The sequence below is a fragment of the Delphinus delphis genome, chromosome 10 (assembly GCF_949987515.2).
Source record: "Delphinus delphis chromosome 10, mDelDel1.2, whole genome shotgun sequence".
Taxonomy (NCBI): domain Eukaryota; kingdom Metazoa; phylum Chordata; class Mammalia; order Artiodactyla; family Delphinidae; genus Delphinus; species Delphinus delphis.
Genome location: NC_082692.2, coordinates 68,062,962 through 68,075,882, shown reverse-complemented (window position 1 = coordinate 68,075,882; position 12,921 = coordinate 68,062,962). Strand labels below are relative to the sequence as shown.

General features: G+C 38.5%; 1 protein-coding gene across 5 annotated transcripts in view; it reads left to right on the top strand.

Annotated features, from left to right (window-relative positions):
- The window catches only part of PBRM1 (polybromo 1), a 102,654-nt gene that overhangs the window by 76,204 nt on the left and 13,529 nt on the right, over positions 1 to 12,921 (top strand). For all 5 annotated transcript variants that reach the window (XM_060022650.1, XM_060022651.1, XM_060022654.1 and 2 more), the window contains 3 exons: positions 8,667 to 8,850; positions 9,443 to 9,653; positions 10,297 to 10,498. In XM_060022650.1, the coding sequence (XP_059878633.1) occupies positions 8,667 to 8,850; positions 9,443 to 9,653; positions 10,297 to 10,498 (597 nt within the window). The remainder of the gene's footprint in view (positions 1 to 8,666; positions 8,851 to 9,442; positions 9,654 to 10,296; positions 10,499 to 12,921) is intronic.

The following is a 12,921-nucleotide window of genomic DNA, read 5'->3' as shown; positions in this document are numbered from 1 at the left end:
CCCTAGAGCTTTACTCCCTAGTGTAAACCTAGTTGGGAGCCTCAAAGGAAACATAACATGGGCTTCCCTGGTGGCGCAGTGGTTGAGAGTCCGCCTGCCAATGCAAGGGACATGGGTTCGTGCCCCGGTCTGGGAGGATCCCACATGCCGCGGAGCGGCTGGGCCCGTGAGCCATGGCCGCTGAGCCTGCACGTCCGGAGCCTGTGCTCCACAACGGGAGAGGCCACAGCAGCTACAGGCCCGCGTACCGCAAAAAAAAAAAAAAAAAAAAAAAAAAAAGGAAACATAACAAAGGTGAGACTGAAGTCTTCTTTGGTTAGGACAACTGTATCATTGATTCTTTTTTAGTTATTTTCTTTGTGGTTACCCTGGGGATTACGTCTTAAATTTATGGCAATCTGGTTTCATATTCTATACAAAAAAACTCTGTTCCTCTATAGCTCCATCCCTCCCCCTTTATTTGTAAGAAATTACCTCTTTATACTTTGTGTGCCCATTATCATAGATTTATAATTATTGCTTTGTGTATTTGTCTTTAAAATCATATAGGTGAAAAAGAGGATTTACAAACCAAAAATATAATATTGTCTTTTATATTTACCTGTGTAGTTACCTTTACTAGTGGTTTTTATTTCTTTGTATGACTTCAGGTTATTGTCTAATGTCCTTTCATTTCAGCCTAAAGAACTCCCTTTAGCATTTCTTGTAGGACAGGTCTGCTAGCAACAATCTCCCTCATCTTTTGTTTATCTGGATGTCTTGATTCCTCCATTTTTTGTTTCCTTTTGTTTTTTTGTGGTACGCGGGCCTCTCACTGTTGTGGCCTCTCCCGTTGCGGAGCACAGGCTCCGGACGCGCAGGCTCAGCGGCCATGGCTCACGGGCCCAGCCGCTCCGCGGCATGTGGGATCTTCCCAGACCAGGCCACGAACCCGCGTCCCCTGCATCGGCAGGCAGACTCTCAACCACTGCGCCACCAGGGAAGCCCGATTCCTCCATTTTTGAAGGCTACTTTTGCTGGATATAGAATTCCTCCATTGGCAGTTTTTTCTTTCATGTCTTTCATCAAATTTGGGAAGTTTTTGGCCACTGTTTCTTCACATATTTTTTCTGCCCCTTTCTCTTTCTCTTCTTCTTCCAGGACTCCTATTATGCCTATGTTGGTTATGCTTAATGGTGTGCCACGGGTCTCTAAGATATTGTTCATTTTTCTGTATTCTTTTTTCTTTCTTTTCCTCAAACTTTTCATTTTAATTGACCTGTCTTCAAGTTCGTTGATTCTTCTCTGTGTTCAGATCATCTGTTGAACCCTTCTAATGAATTTTTCTTTTTTTTCCATATTTATTTATTTGTCTGTGATGGGTCTTAGTTGCAGCATGTGGGATCTTCAGTTGAGGCCTGCAGGATCCTTAGTTGCAGCATGCAGGATCTTTAGTTGTGGCATGCAAACTCTTAGTTGTGGCATGTGAACTGCTAGTTGCGGCAGGTGGGATCCGGTTCCCTGACTAGAGATGGAGCCCGGGCCCCCTGCATTGGGAGCACAGAGTCGTAGCCACTGGACCACTGGGGAAGTTCCTCTAATGAATTTTTCAATTCAGTTATTATACTTTTCAGCTTCAGAATATCTATTTAGTGTTTACATTTTCTCTCTATTGATATTCTCTATTTAGTGAGACATCATTCTGGTTTCTTTTAGTTCTTTGTCCATGGTTTCCTTTAGCTCTTTGGGTGTATTGAAGGCAGTTGATTTAAATTCTTTGTCTAGTAAGTTCAGTATCTGAGCTTCCTCAAGGACAGTTTCTGTTCATTTCTTTCTAATCCTGTGAATAAGCCACACTTACTTGTCTCATGCATGCCTCATAATTTTTTTGTTGAAAACTGGATGTTGAAACTATATTTTGAATATTATGATGTGATAACTCTAGAAATCAGATTCTCCCCCCTCCTCAAGTTTTGTTGTTATTGCTTATTGTGGGTTGTCGTTGCTTGTTCAGTGACTTTTCTAAGCTAAAGGCTGTGTTCTTTGTGCTGTCACTGAAGTCTCTGTTCTAGCTTTGTGGTCAGCTAGTGACTTAACAGGATTTTCTTAAATGCTTGGATCCAGAAAACCCCAAAAATTCCCAGTCTTTGCATTGCATACTGCATCTTTGTTGGAGCACACCTTTAACACTCAGTGCAAAAGTTTACAACTCTGCCTTTGCCTTTACTACCTGCTCATGCAGGGCTTGATAGTCAGCTAAAGGTGAGAGCTTAGGGCCTTCTCAGGTCTTTGCTGAGCATGCACCCTGCCCATGGCATGTGCATGGCTTTCTAGATTTTCAGGACTATGTGGAAGCTTTTCAAAACTCTTATTCCCCAAAGAATAAGAGTTGGGGTGGGTGGGGGGGATGGATGAGGTAGATTAAAATGCCACAATGCTCTCCTGCTAGCTTTCAGTCACTTTTTTCCTTAAGTAAGGATTCATTTGGTTGTTGTAAACTTTTAGCTGTTTTCCAGGATTCCAGTACTGTTGATTCTCACAGTTTTTGCTAGCTTTTAGTGTTTCTGTGAAGGAACACGTGGATTCCCCAGCTGCCATTTTCACTGACATCAGTTGAAGTAATTCCTTTTTACAGTTGCCTGTTAGAATGTGTTGCATTCTGTAGTTTATAAACTGTTTTTTTTTTTAATCTAGGATTTCATTTATTTCAAACCATAACCCAGTGTAAAAGATGCTGATATTCTCAGAAAGGTCATGTTACGGTCCAAGAAATGGACCAGAACTGAAACTTAGGTCTTCTCGTTTATACTCCTGTACTGATGTTTGGATTGTTGGTTGGTTTACAGCCAACTGGGACACCTTTGAGAGTGAAAGTGGGTGCCAATAATATTAGGCAGGAAAACAGGCATACAGTGAGATGTTAATCTTGAGATAAACCCCTAAAGAAAATGCATCTAGTGGTCACAAAATGGGTTTTCAGTCCAGCTTGTGGATTTCAATATCCACCCTCCCCTTGGGAGAGAAGTGTTTCTTTGTTACATTTTATATTGACTTAAGTGCAAGGAGGCAGATCTTTTTTTAAATTAATTTGTTTTTGTAGACTAATAATTTAAAGTGTTTAAACTTAAGCTTTAGAGGATTTATAATTTCATTGTGTTAAATATACACACTGTTGAATGTAAATCTCATTTTTGTCTCTCTGAAACAAAAGTTTTAAGGATAATTAGGTGTAATTTTTTCATCTTCTATGATATAGACCTAGTGGGCCTATTTCACTTAGGAAATAATACTGTTTTCCTAACTATTATGTATATGTTCTTTGTTCAGTTTCTGTTAAGAGTTGTCCTCACTAACTTGAATGGTAATCAAATGGCCACCAAGAAGTTGCTTTTGGGAATGAACGTGGCCTCACCTGGCAGAGAGTACCTTTACCCTTAGGCCACTTGAGTGATAAAATTTCCAGGAACCTCAGCTCCTCAAACATGCCAGTTCCTAATTTATTGCAAGTTCTGTTTTCTTCATAGTAGATTTTTTTTAATGATTCTTTAATTGAAAAACTATTCTTAGTAAGACAAGAAAAATAAAAAGGTTTTAAAGATTAGAAAGGAAAAATAAAATTATCAATTTTTGCAAAGGTACAAAGAAAATCCAAGAAATGTTCAGATAAATTATTAGAATTAGTGAAAATATCAACATCATCTGTATTTCTATTTACCATCACTGAGCAGTTAGAAAACCAAAATTTTTAAATATGCAATTTACATTAAATATCTAGGAATAAATCTTTTAAAAGATATATAAGACTCATACATACACGTGCTAAAAAAAAAAACTGTCAGGAAATTATCAAGAGAAATTAAAGAAGACCTAAATAAATGAAGTGATCTGTCATGTTTATAGCTGAAGGACTCAGTATTATAAAGATGTCAGTTCTTCCCAAATTGACATATAGATTCATTGCAGTTCCAGTTGAAATCCAGCAGGTTTTTATAAATTTTTTATCCATTAATAAATGAAGCTTCCTAAACTCTTGTCTTTTCCCTATCTTTTGAGGGCCTGGTGGAAACCCCAAGTCAGGACAGGGACAACACATCCATTCCAAGGCCACCAGTCATTTTTACTCTTTAGCTGTGAGCAGAATTTTTACCTTTTCCAAATCTCTATTTTTACTCTATGAAGTATGGAAAATACTAACTGTACCTTCTCCGAATTGAAAAGCCTTTGGATTATGTAAGTAAAGTGCTATGTAAATCCAAGGCAGTGATAATAATTATAGCTATTTTAAGCTTGTAATATGGGGACTTCCCTGGTGCTTCAGCAGTTAAGACGCCATGCTTCTACTACAGGGGCACTGGTTTGATCCCTGCTCAGGGAACTAAGACCCTGCAAGCCACACAGTGTAGCCAAAAAAAAAAAAGAGTTATAAAGTGTTTCTGACCTGTTTTTACATGTTTTGCTTGTAAATGTTTAGTGAGTTGTTAGCTATGAACACTCCTGTTAAGTTCAAGAGCAAAATAGGAATGTCCTTGTCACTCATGTTTAACATTGTTCTGAAGGTATTAGCCAGTGCAGATGGAAGTAAGAAACAGACATTTCAAATAAGGAAGTTAAGGAGATGAAAATTCAAGAGAATCAACCAAGAAGTCATGGCACAAAATAAGAGAAGTAAGATGGTTGAATATAAAATTAATAACAAACTAATTGCCTTGAAAGATTAAATAATAGGACTTCCCTAGTGGTGCAGTGGTTAGGAATCCACCTGCCAATGCAGGGGACACAGGTTCGAGCCCTGGTCTGGGAAAATCCCACATGCCGCAGAGCAGCTAAGCCCATAAGACACAACTACTGAGCCTGTGCTCTGGAGCCCGTGAGCCACAGCTACTGAGCCCACGTGTCACAACTACTGAAACCCACGCGCCTAGAGCCCATGCTCTTTAACAAGAGAAGCCACCGCAATGAGAAGCCCGTGCACCACAACAAAGAGTAGCCCCTGCTTGCTGCAACTAGAGAAAGCCTGCGCGCAGCAACAAAGACCCAAGGCAGCCAAAATATTAATTAATTAATTTTTAAAAATGCACTTTAAAAAAGATTAAATAATAATAAGAATTACTTTAGGATAAATTTAACAAGGTATTGCCACAGTTGTATAAAGAAAGTTTTTTAGTGCTACTTTTAATGCATTTAAAAGGGAATGCTTGGACTTCCCTGGTGACACAGTGGTTAAGAATCCGCTTGCCAATGCAGGGGACACGGGTTCAAGCCCTGGTCCGGGGAGATCCCACATGCCGCAGAGCAACTAAACCCATCCACCACAAATACTGAGCCTGTGTTCTAGAGCCCGTGAGCCACAACTACTGAAGCCTGTGCACCTAGATCCCGTGCTCCACAATAAGAGAAGCCACCGCAATGAGAAGCCTGCGCACTGCAACGAAGAGTAGCCCCTGCTCACCGTAACTAGAGGAAGCCCACGCGCAGCAACAAAGACCCAACACACCCAATCAATCAATCAATCAGTCAGTCAGTGGAATGCTTGAACAAATTGCAGAGCATATACCATGTGCTTGAATAAGAATTTTCAACATAGAGATGTTCATTCTCCCTAAATTAATCTTTAATGTGAGCCCAATAGACATACCAATGGGAATTTTCTGTGAGAAAGTTGGGACTAAATAAACTGATTTTTTAACATCATGTCAAAAAAGAAACAAAAATCAGGAAAATTCTGAAAAGCATGGTGAAGGGGAGAGTGTCTATCCTTATAGATACTAAAACGTAACACTATAATAATTTAAATTATTTATATGATATATGAATAAACATTATTTGAACAGAATAGAAACTTTAGCAGTAGACTCAAATATAATTTAATTTGTGATAAAAGTGACATCCCAGGTAAGTGGGAAAAGATGGATTTTTCTCTAAGTAATATTTGGAAATTAGGTAGCCATTTGGAAAAAGTAAAATTGTATCCATCTCTCGCATCAACTTCAAAATAAATTCCCAGATAAATCACAGGCTTAAATGAACCTAAAATGAAGTAGCAAAGATACCAAAAGAAGTGATGGGAAAGAAATTCTTATAACCTTTGACATAAAACCCAGAACTCTTATAAGAAAGATGGATAAATTCAACTATATAAAAGTTTAAAATGTTTGGCAGAAGTAAAGACAGATGACAACTTTGGGAAGATATTTGCAATGTATATCATAGAAAAAGATCAAATTTCCCTCATATATGAAGAGCTCCTATAAACAATTAGAAAAAAAGATCAACATCCAATAGGAAAATGGGCAAAGATTAAGAGAGAGCAGAGAGGTTTATCAGTGGTTCTTAAAAGAAAATACGAACTTCAGCCAGTAGAGAAATGCAAATTAAAATTACCCAGATGCTGCTTTTTTTTAAATTACCTATGTTTACTAGTTGATAAGAATACAGGGAAGTGGCATTTGCCCACTTTGTGGTGGGTTTATGAATTAGCATAACCTCTATGGAAGGTAATTTGATAATACCTATAAAAATTAAAGTGTACATACCCTTTGACCCAGGTTTTATACTTCTAGAAATTTATTCCTCAAATGTATTCATCCATGTGCAAATTGATATGTGTCTTTTTTGTGGGGGGAGGCTGCGTAGGGTCTTTGTTGCTGAGTGCGGTCTTTCTCGAGTTGCATCGAGTGGGGGCTACTCTTCGTTGTGGTGCGCGGGCTTCTCATTGTGGTGGCTTGTCTTGTTGCGGAGCGCAGGCTCTAGGCGTGTGGGCTTCAGTAGTTATGGCACGCAGGATCAGTAGTTGTGGCTTGTGGGCTCTAGAGCACAGGCTCAGTAGTTGTGGCACACAGGCTTAGTTGCTCTGCGGCACGTGGGATCTTCCTGGACCAGGGCTCAAACCCGTGTCCCCTGCGTTGGCAGGCGGATTCCTAACCACTGCACCACCAGGGAAGTCCGATATATGTCTTAAATTATTTATGTCGATATTGTTTTGCTTCAGTAGGAGAGCAAAAATTTGGAAACAACCTAAATATCTGTCAGTAGGGAGCTAGTTGAATAAATATATTAATACCAGCAGTGATCCTCAATATATATTATTTTGGAGCAAAATTTAGGTGTAAAACAATATAAGTGATATGCTACCATCTGTAAGTTTGTATGTGTGGTAAAATATACGTAACATAAAGTGCAACATTTTAACCATTTTTAACTGGACAATTCACTGACATTAAATCCATTGACAGTATTGTACAACCATCACTAGAACACATCTAGAACTTTTCATCACCCCAATTAGAAACTCTGTACCCATTAAGCAATAACTACCCATTTCCGCCTCTCCCAGCCCCTGGTAAGCACTGTTTTACTTTATTTCTCTATGAATTTTGCCTATTCTGGGTACCTTATGTAAGTGGAATCATGCAAAATTTGTCCTTTTGTGTCTGACTTATATTACTTAGCATAAATAAAAAATTCTCAAGCTTCATCCATAGTGTAGCATGTATCAGAATTTTATTCCTTTTTAAGGCGGAGTAGTATTTTATTGTATGTGTATATAACATTTTGTTTATTCATTCATCTGTTGATGGACATTTGGGTGGTTTCTACCTTTTGGCCAATTGTGTATAATGCTGCTATGAACATTGGTGTATGAGTATCTGTTTGAGTCCCTGCTTTCAGTTCTTTTGGATATTTACCTAGAAGTAGAATTGCTGGATGAACTGTGTTTAACTTTTTGAGAAACTGCCAAACTGTTTTCCACAGGAGCTGTACCATTTTACATTACCACCAGTGATATACAAGGGTTCCAATTTCTCCACATCTTTACCAACACTTGTTACTTTCTGGAGGTTTTGTTTGTTTGGCTTTTTTCCCTTTATAATAGCCATCCTAATGAATGTGAAGTGGTATTTCATTTCAGTTTTGATTTGTATTTCCCTAATGAGTAATGATGTGAGCATCTTTTCATGAGCTTATTGGCTATCTGTGTATCTTCTTTGGGGAAATGTCTGTTCAGATCCTTTGCCTACTTTTTGAGTTGTCTTATTATTGCTGAGTTGTAGGAGTTCTTTATATATTCTGGATATTAGATTCTTACCAGAGATATAATTTGCAAATATATTCTGCTGTTCTATGTGTTGTCTTTCCACTTTGTATCCTTTGAAAAACAGAAGTTTTTAATTTTGATGAAGTCCAGTTTATCTTTATTTTCTTTGGTTGTTTGTGATGTTGATGTCACATTTATGAAACCATCGCCTAATAGAGGGTCACAAAGATTTACACCTATGTTTTTCTTCTAAGAGTTTTATAGTTGTAGCTCTTACATTAAGGTCTTTGATCCATTTTGAATTATTTTGTGTATATGGTATATGGTAGGCTTCTAGCTCCATGCTTTTGTGTGTGGAAATCCAGTTGTTCCATCACTACTTGTTAAAGAGACTATTCTTTCCCCATTGAATTGTCTTGGCACCCTTGTCGAAAATTGGTTACCCATAAAAACTCAATTGTATGGGTTTATTTTTAGACTTTTAATTCTATTCCATTGACCTACATATCTATTCTTAGACCTGTGTATACCCTTTAAATCTTCTAACTTGAATCATGTGAATATATTAATTCAAAAATAATACAAATTTAAAGTAACTGTTAGCTATGACCACAGTTTACTCCTTTAATTTCTCTCCAATTTTCTCTTTCAGGAAAGTGTGCTGTATTGTCATTCAAGGACTTCCTCTCCTGCAGGCCAACTGAAATTCCAGAAAATGACATTCTGCTTTGTGAGAGCCGCTACAATGAAAGTGACAAGCAGATGAAGAAATTCAAGGGACTGAAGAGGTTTTCACTCTCTGCTAAAGTGGTAGATGATGAAATTTATTACTTCAGGTAAACTTGAAAAACTAAGGAAGAAAGAGCACTTCAGCTCCTAATAGTAAAACTGATATCAAAATAGCATAGTCCAGGGTGGGTTTTTTGGTTGTGTTTTTTATTAGGTCTTAAACCAGAGCAGTCGACATTTCAAATAGAAAATATTAATTCATTCAATTAAATATTAAAGGAAAATCCTCATAAAATGCTGAGATGTGATAACTGGTATAACAGTCCTCTTGGCGTAGACTTCAGTAATTGTAATATGGAGGCAGAAATCATTGGTTCTGGTTCATAGCCTGTCTATTAAAAGGTTGCACAGTTCTGTAGACTACGAAAATTCTTTTCACTATATATTGGCAACTAGATCTCAACTTTGCACCCAGTGCTTTTGTGGGTATTCAGCAGAATCCCTTAAAAACAAGCATCTGTAAGTAGGTGTGACTATAAATATACGTTTTAATTCTTTCCCTTGCTGACTTAGAGTAGACATTGCAGATTGCAGGACGTTGCTTCTAGATATTAAGGCAGAACATTGCTTTCTGATCAATCCTGGAGTAGTGTTAGGTGATTTCATTTTATTTATTTGTTCTTATGTCACTTCTTTTAGAAAACCGACTGTTCCTCAGAAGGAGCCCTCACCTTTATTGGAAAAGAAGATCCAGTTGCTAGAAGCTAAATTTGCTGAGTTAGAAGGTGGAGATGATGATATTGAAGAGATGGGAGAAGAGGATAGTGAGGTCATTGAGCCTCCTTCTCTACCTCAACTTCAGACTCCCCTGGCCAGTGAGCTGGATCTCATGCCCTACACACCCCCACAGGTGAAGGTGACAAGTTCCTGTTACTTGTCTTATTTCCAGCTCTGGTTTGCAGCAAATTCAAACCCAAAAGGAAGGAGACATCCAACCCCTATATTATGGGAGCTTCAACCTAGAATGCTACAGGAAGGAACAGGTTTTTTTTTTTTTTTTTTTTTTTCATGATGCCACTAATAACTTAAAATTTAATACTATTTTTTTTAATTTCATAGACAGCTGGTTTTAGTGGCAGGTTTAGTTAGAAAGTTCTTCTTGCCTTGTATTGAAGGAAAGCCATGAGGAACTGCATCATTCTGTTACTCTGTCTTTTATTGCTTATATCTTTTTAGTCTCTCTTTCTTTAGGACCTCATCTTTCAGTTAAGGTGATCCCTATTGGTATATTTTTTTCATTTAGAATTTTCTGAAGACTTGATTGTGAGGTCACTATTACAGATTGCAGTCATGGAATTCAGTGAAACTTTCATTTTTCTTATATGGTAAGAGACAAGGAAGAGCTGTGTTTTGAACACGAAAATGGCCAGCTATAAACTGAACATGTCTATAAAACAGTAGCTGTTGAGTCGCATGTTCCTGGCTTCCAGAAACCTTTAACAATTGACCAGATGCAATGTTCCGATGCACTATAAGAGCTTTCTGTCTTACAGTCTACCCCAAAGTCTGCCAAAGGCAGTGCAAAGAAGGAAGGCTCCAAACGGAAAATCAACATGAGTGGCTACATCCTGTTCAGCAGTGAGATGAGAGCTGTGATTAAGGCCCAGCACCCAGACTACTCTTTTGGTGAGCTCAGCCGACTGGTGGGGACAGAATGGAGAAACCTTGAGACAGCCAAGAAAGCAGAATATGAAGGTAAATAGAGCGTAGGCACAATTGTCTGAGCTTTCTAAGCAAGGGGGTGTTTTCAGCAATGCACGTGCATAGACAGGTTGAATCTCTTGTTCTTACCACTTGCACGTGAACTTTGTGTTGGGGACTGTCTCAAATGGCTCCCATCCAGCAGTTTAAGTGTCAGCCTTGTCCTGACTGAGGAAGTGCTGTCTCTGACTTGGCCTCTGATCCTGGTGTGGTTTTTTTCCCCCTCAGATTTCTCAAACAAATATTTAGCTATTAAAAATTGCATGATTTTTTTTCTTTCATTAAGTCCTGTAAGCACACATGTGTTGAGCTGGGGAATGAGTATACAAGGATGTTAAATATAATTTTGGTTAAAATTCATCTGAAATGGGGCTTTCAAAATCAGTGATCTTCTATTACGGCTCTCGATAAGCCATATGTATAAACTCCAGGCTGAGGCTTGGCTGAAGCGCTTGGTTTCCTAGGCCAGTCCTGGCCTGTGCTGCATTCATAGCTACTTTTAAGGTACTTGGGTTCTCTTTGATAAAGCTCAACTGCCTTCATTTTCCTTTTACTCTATAATTAAATCATTTGGGGCTATGAGCTATCATTCAAGGATATGGTGGTTCTTAGCCGTTAAGGACAAATATTTAAGAGAGGTTTTTGGTTTTTTAATATCAGGCATGACTTTAATAAAGAAATGAGTAATAAACATTAGATTAGGCAGGACTGTTGCCGTTAGAGCTGTATTTTTTTTCCATTTGGAATTGTATATAATGCTTCATTTTGCCAGTTTAAAGCCCTCTCTTGATTGACCATAGTGATCACCATTACTCTTCTTGGCCAGGTCCAAATCCAGCAAGCATAAACAAATTAATTATCAAGGCTGCCTCCTTTATTACAGTTTATGGAGTTTCCAAAGAAACTCCTTTTTTAAAAAAAATAGTTTACTCCTTTCATTTATTACAGTTGATTTATTATTATAAAATTATCTGACAGGCTTCCCCAAGGATCTTCTGCAGAACCCTAGTCCTACAAGATGTTCATTCAGAAAACATTTGTGGCAAAACCAGTTTGAGAAGCACTCCAAAAACTTTCTCTCTTAGAAACTTAACAGTGCATATTGCCATATGAAAGTCTTTAAACCTGTAGTAAATAACCTACTTTTTTCACCTGGCATTTTCTGAAACTTGATCAGGTATTCATGTAATATCAGCTAATATCCCGAAGAACTAATATTTGACAGAATATTCTTTGAGAAACCATAGTCAGTTCTGTAAGAACCTAGAACTTTGGAGAGCTTTGGTATTTCTAACCTTAGTGGAAGTTAAGACCAGATATATCACTCAGTTGGAGAAGTGTTAGAAATGAAGCTCACATGGCTGTAAAGCCTGGTCCAGGACAAATGAAGCCAGTACTGCATGGCTGGTTATTCAGAGTGTGAACAAGAGCAAGAAATGTGTCTGGAGATGATGTAAAAGTAAAAATGCTGGAGCAGAACTGAAGAGAAGGAGAAATGATGGCTTCTGGGAAATTCTTCCAAATTCAAAGGGGGATCTGAAATTTCAGTGAGAACTTAGTGAGAGGAGCTATATGACTCAGCAGTGTCTGCCTGAGACACAAAATCTGAACTTTTGGTGTTCAGGCCCATTGAATTCAAAACCCAAAGTTTGGAGGTTGGCTGACTTCATTTAATAATTCTCTTTTCTAAGACAGCCCAAAAAGAACCAACAGGTAGCCAGTCCAATTCCATCCACAGCCCTGAAATTTTCTTTTTTCAACTTCATTTTTTTGCTCTCCCATTTTACTGTGTCATTTGTGTAATGAAAATATGAGAACTTAATGTGGGAGTCTAGGTCATCAGTGTTTTTTTTACTGCTAGTTCAAGGAAATAGGTTGTTAAAATGGCCTTTGTCCCTCACGCTCATTGTACAGAGGATCTGTAAACTGGGACAGTGTAGTGAGTGATGACAAGTCTCTGCAGGTAACACTGTCGCAGCCGAGGAAGCTTTGACTTGGTTGACTTTCACATTATCACACAAAGGAGGACTGGAGCCGTTGCTTCTCGAAGCTCTTTAAAGCCATGTGACCTAAGCTGTTTTCCCCTTCCTTAGATCAGCCAGCAGTAGCCTTTTGAATTCCTTGTTGGAGGGTTAATGTGTGGCAGTTGGAGTTTGATACCAGGAATCAGAGCCGCAGGTTGCTGGTTCTCTCTATATCCTTGGACAAGTCACTACCTGTCTCCAGTCTCAGTTTGCCCATGTGAAGAGTGGAGAGGAGTTCCTATTTATGAACGGTGAAGCAAAATAAACCCTGTATTGTGGGAGCTTTGGGAATGCACATTTCTAGAGTTCTCTAGTAAGGGTCCAGCCTGCTAGCTCCCAAAAAGACTGGGAATGTGATTGTTGGGGCCACTGGCTATGGAGAAGCAGAAAGAG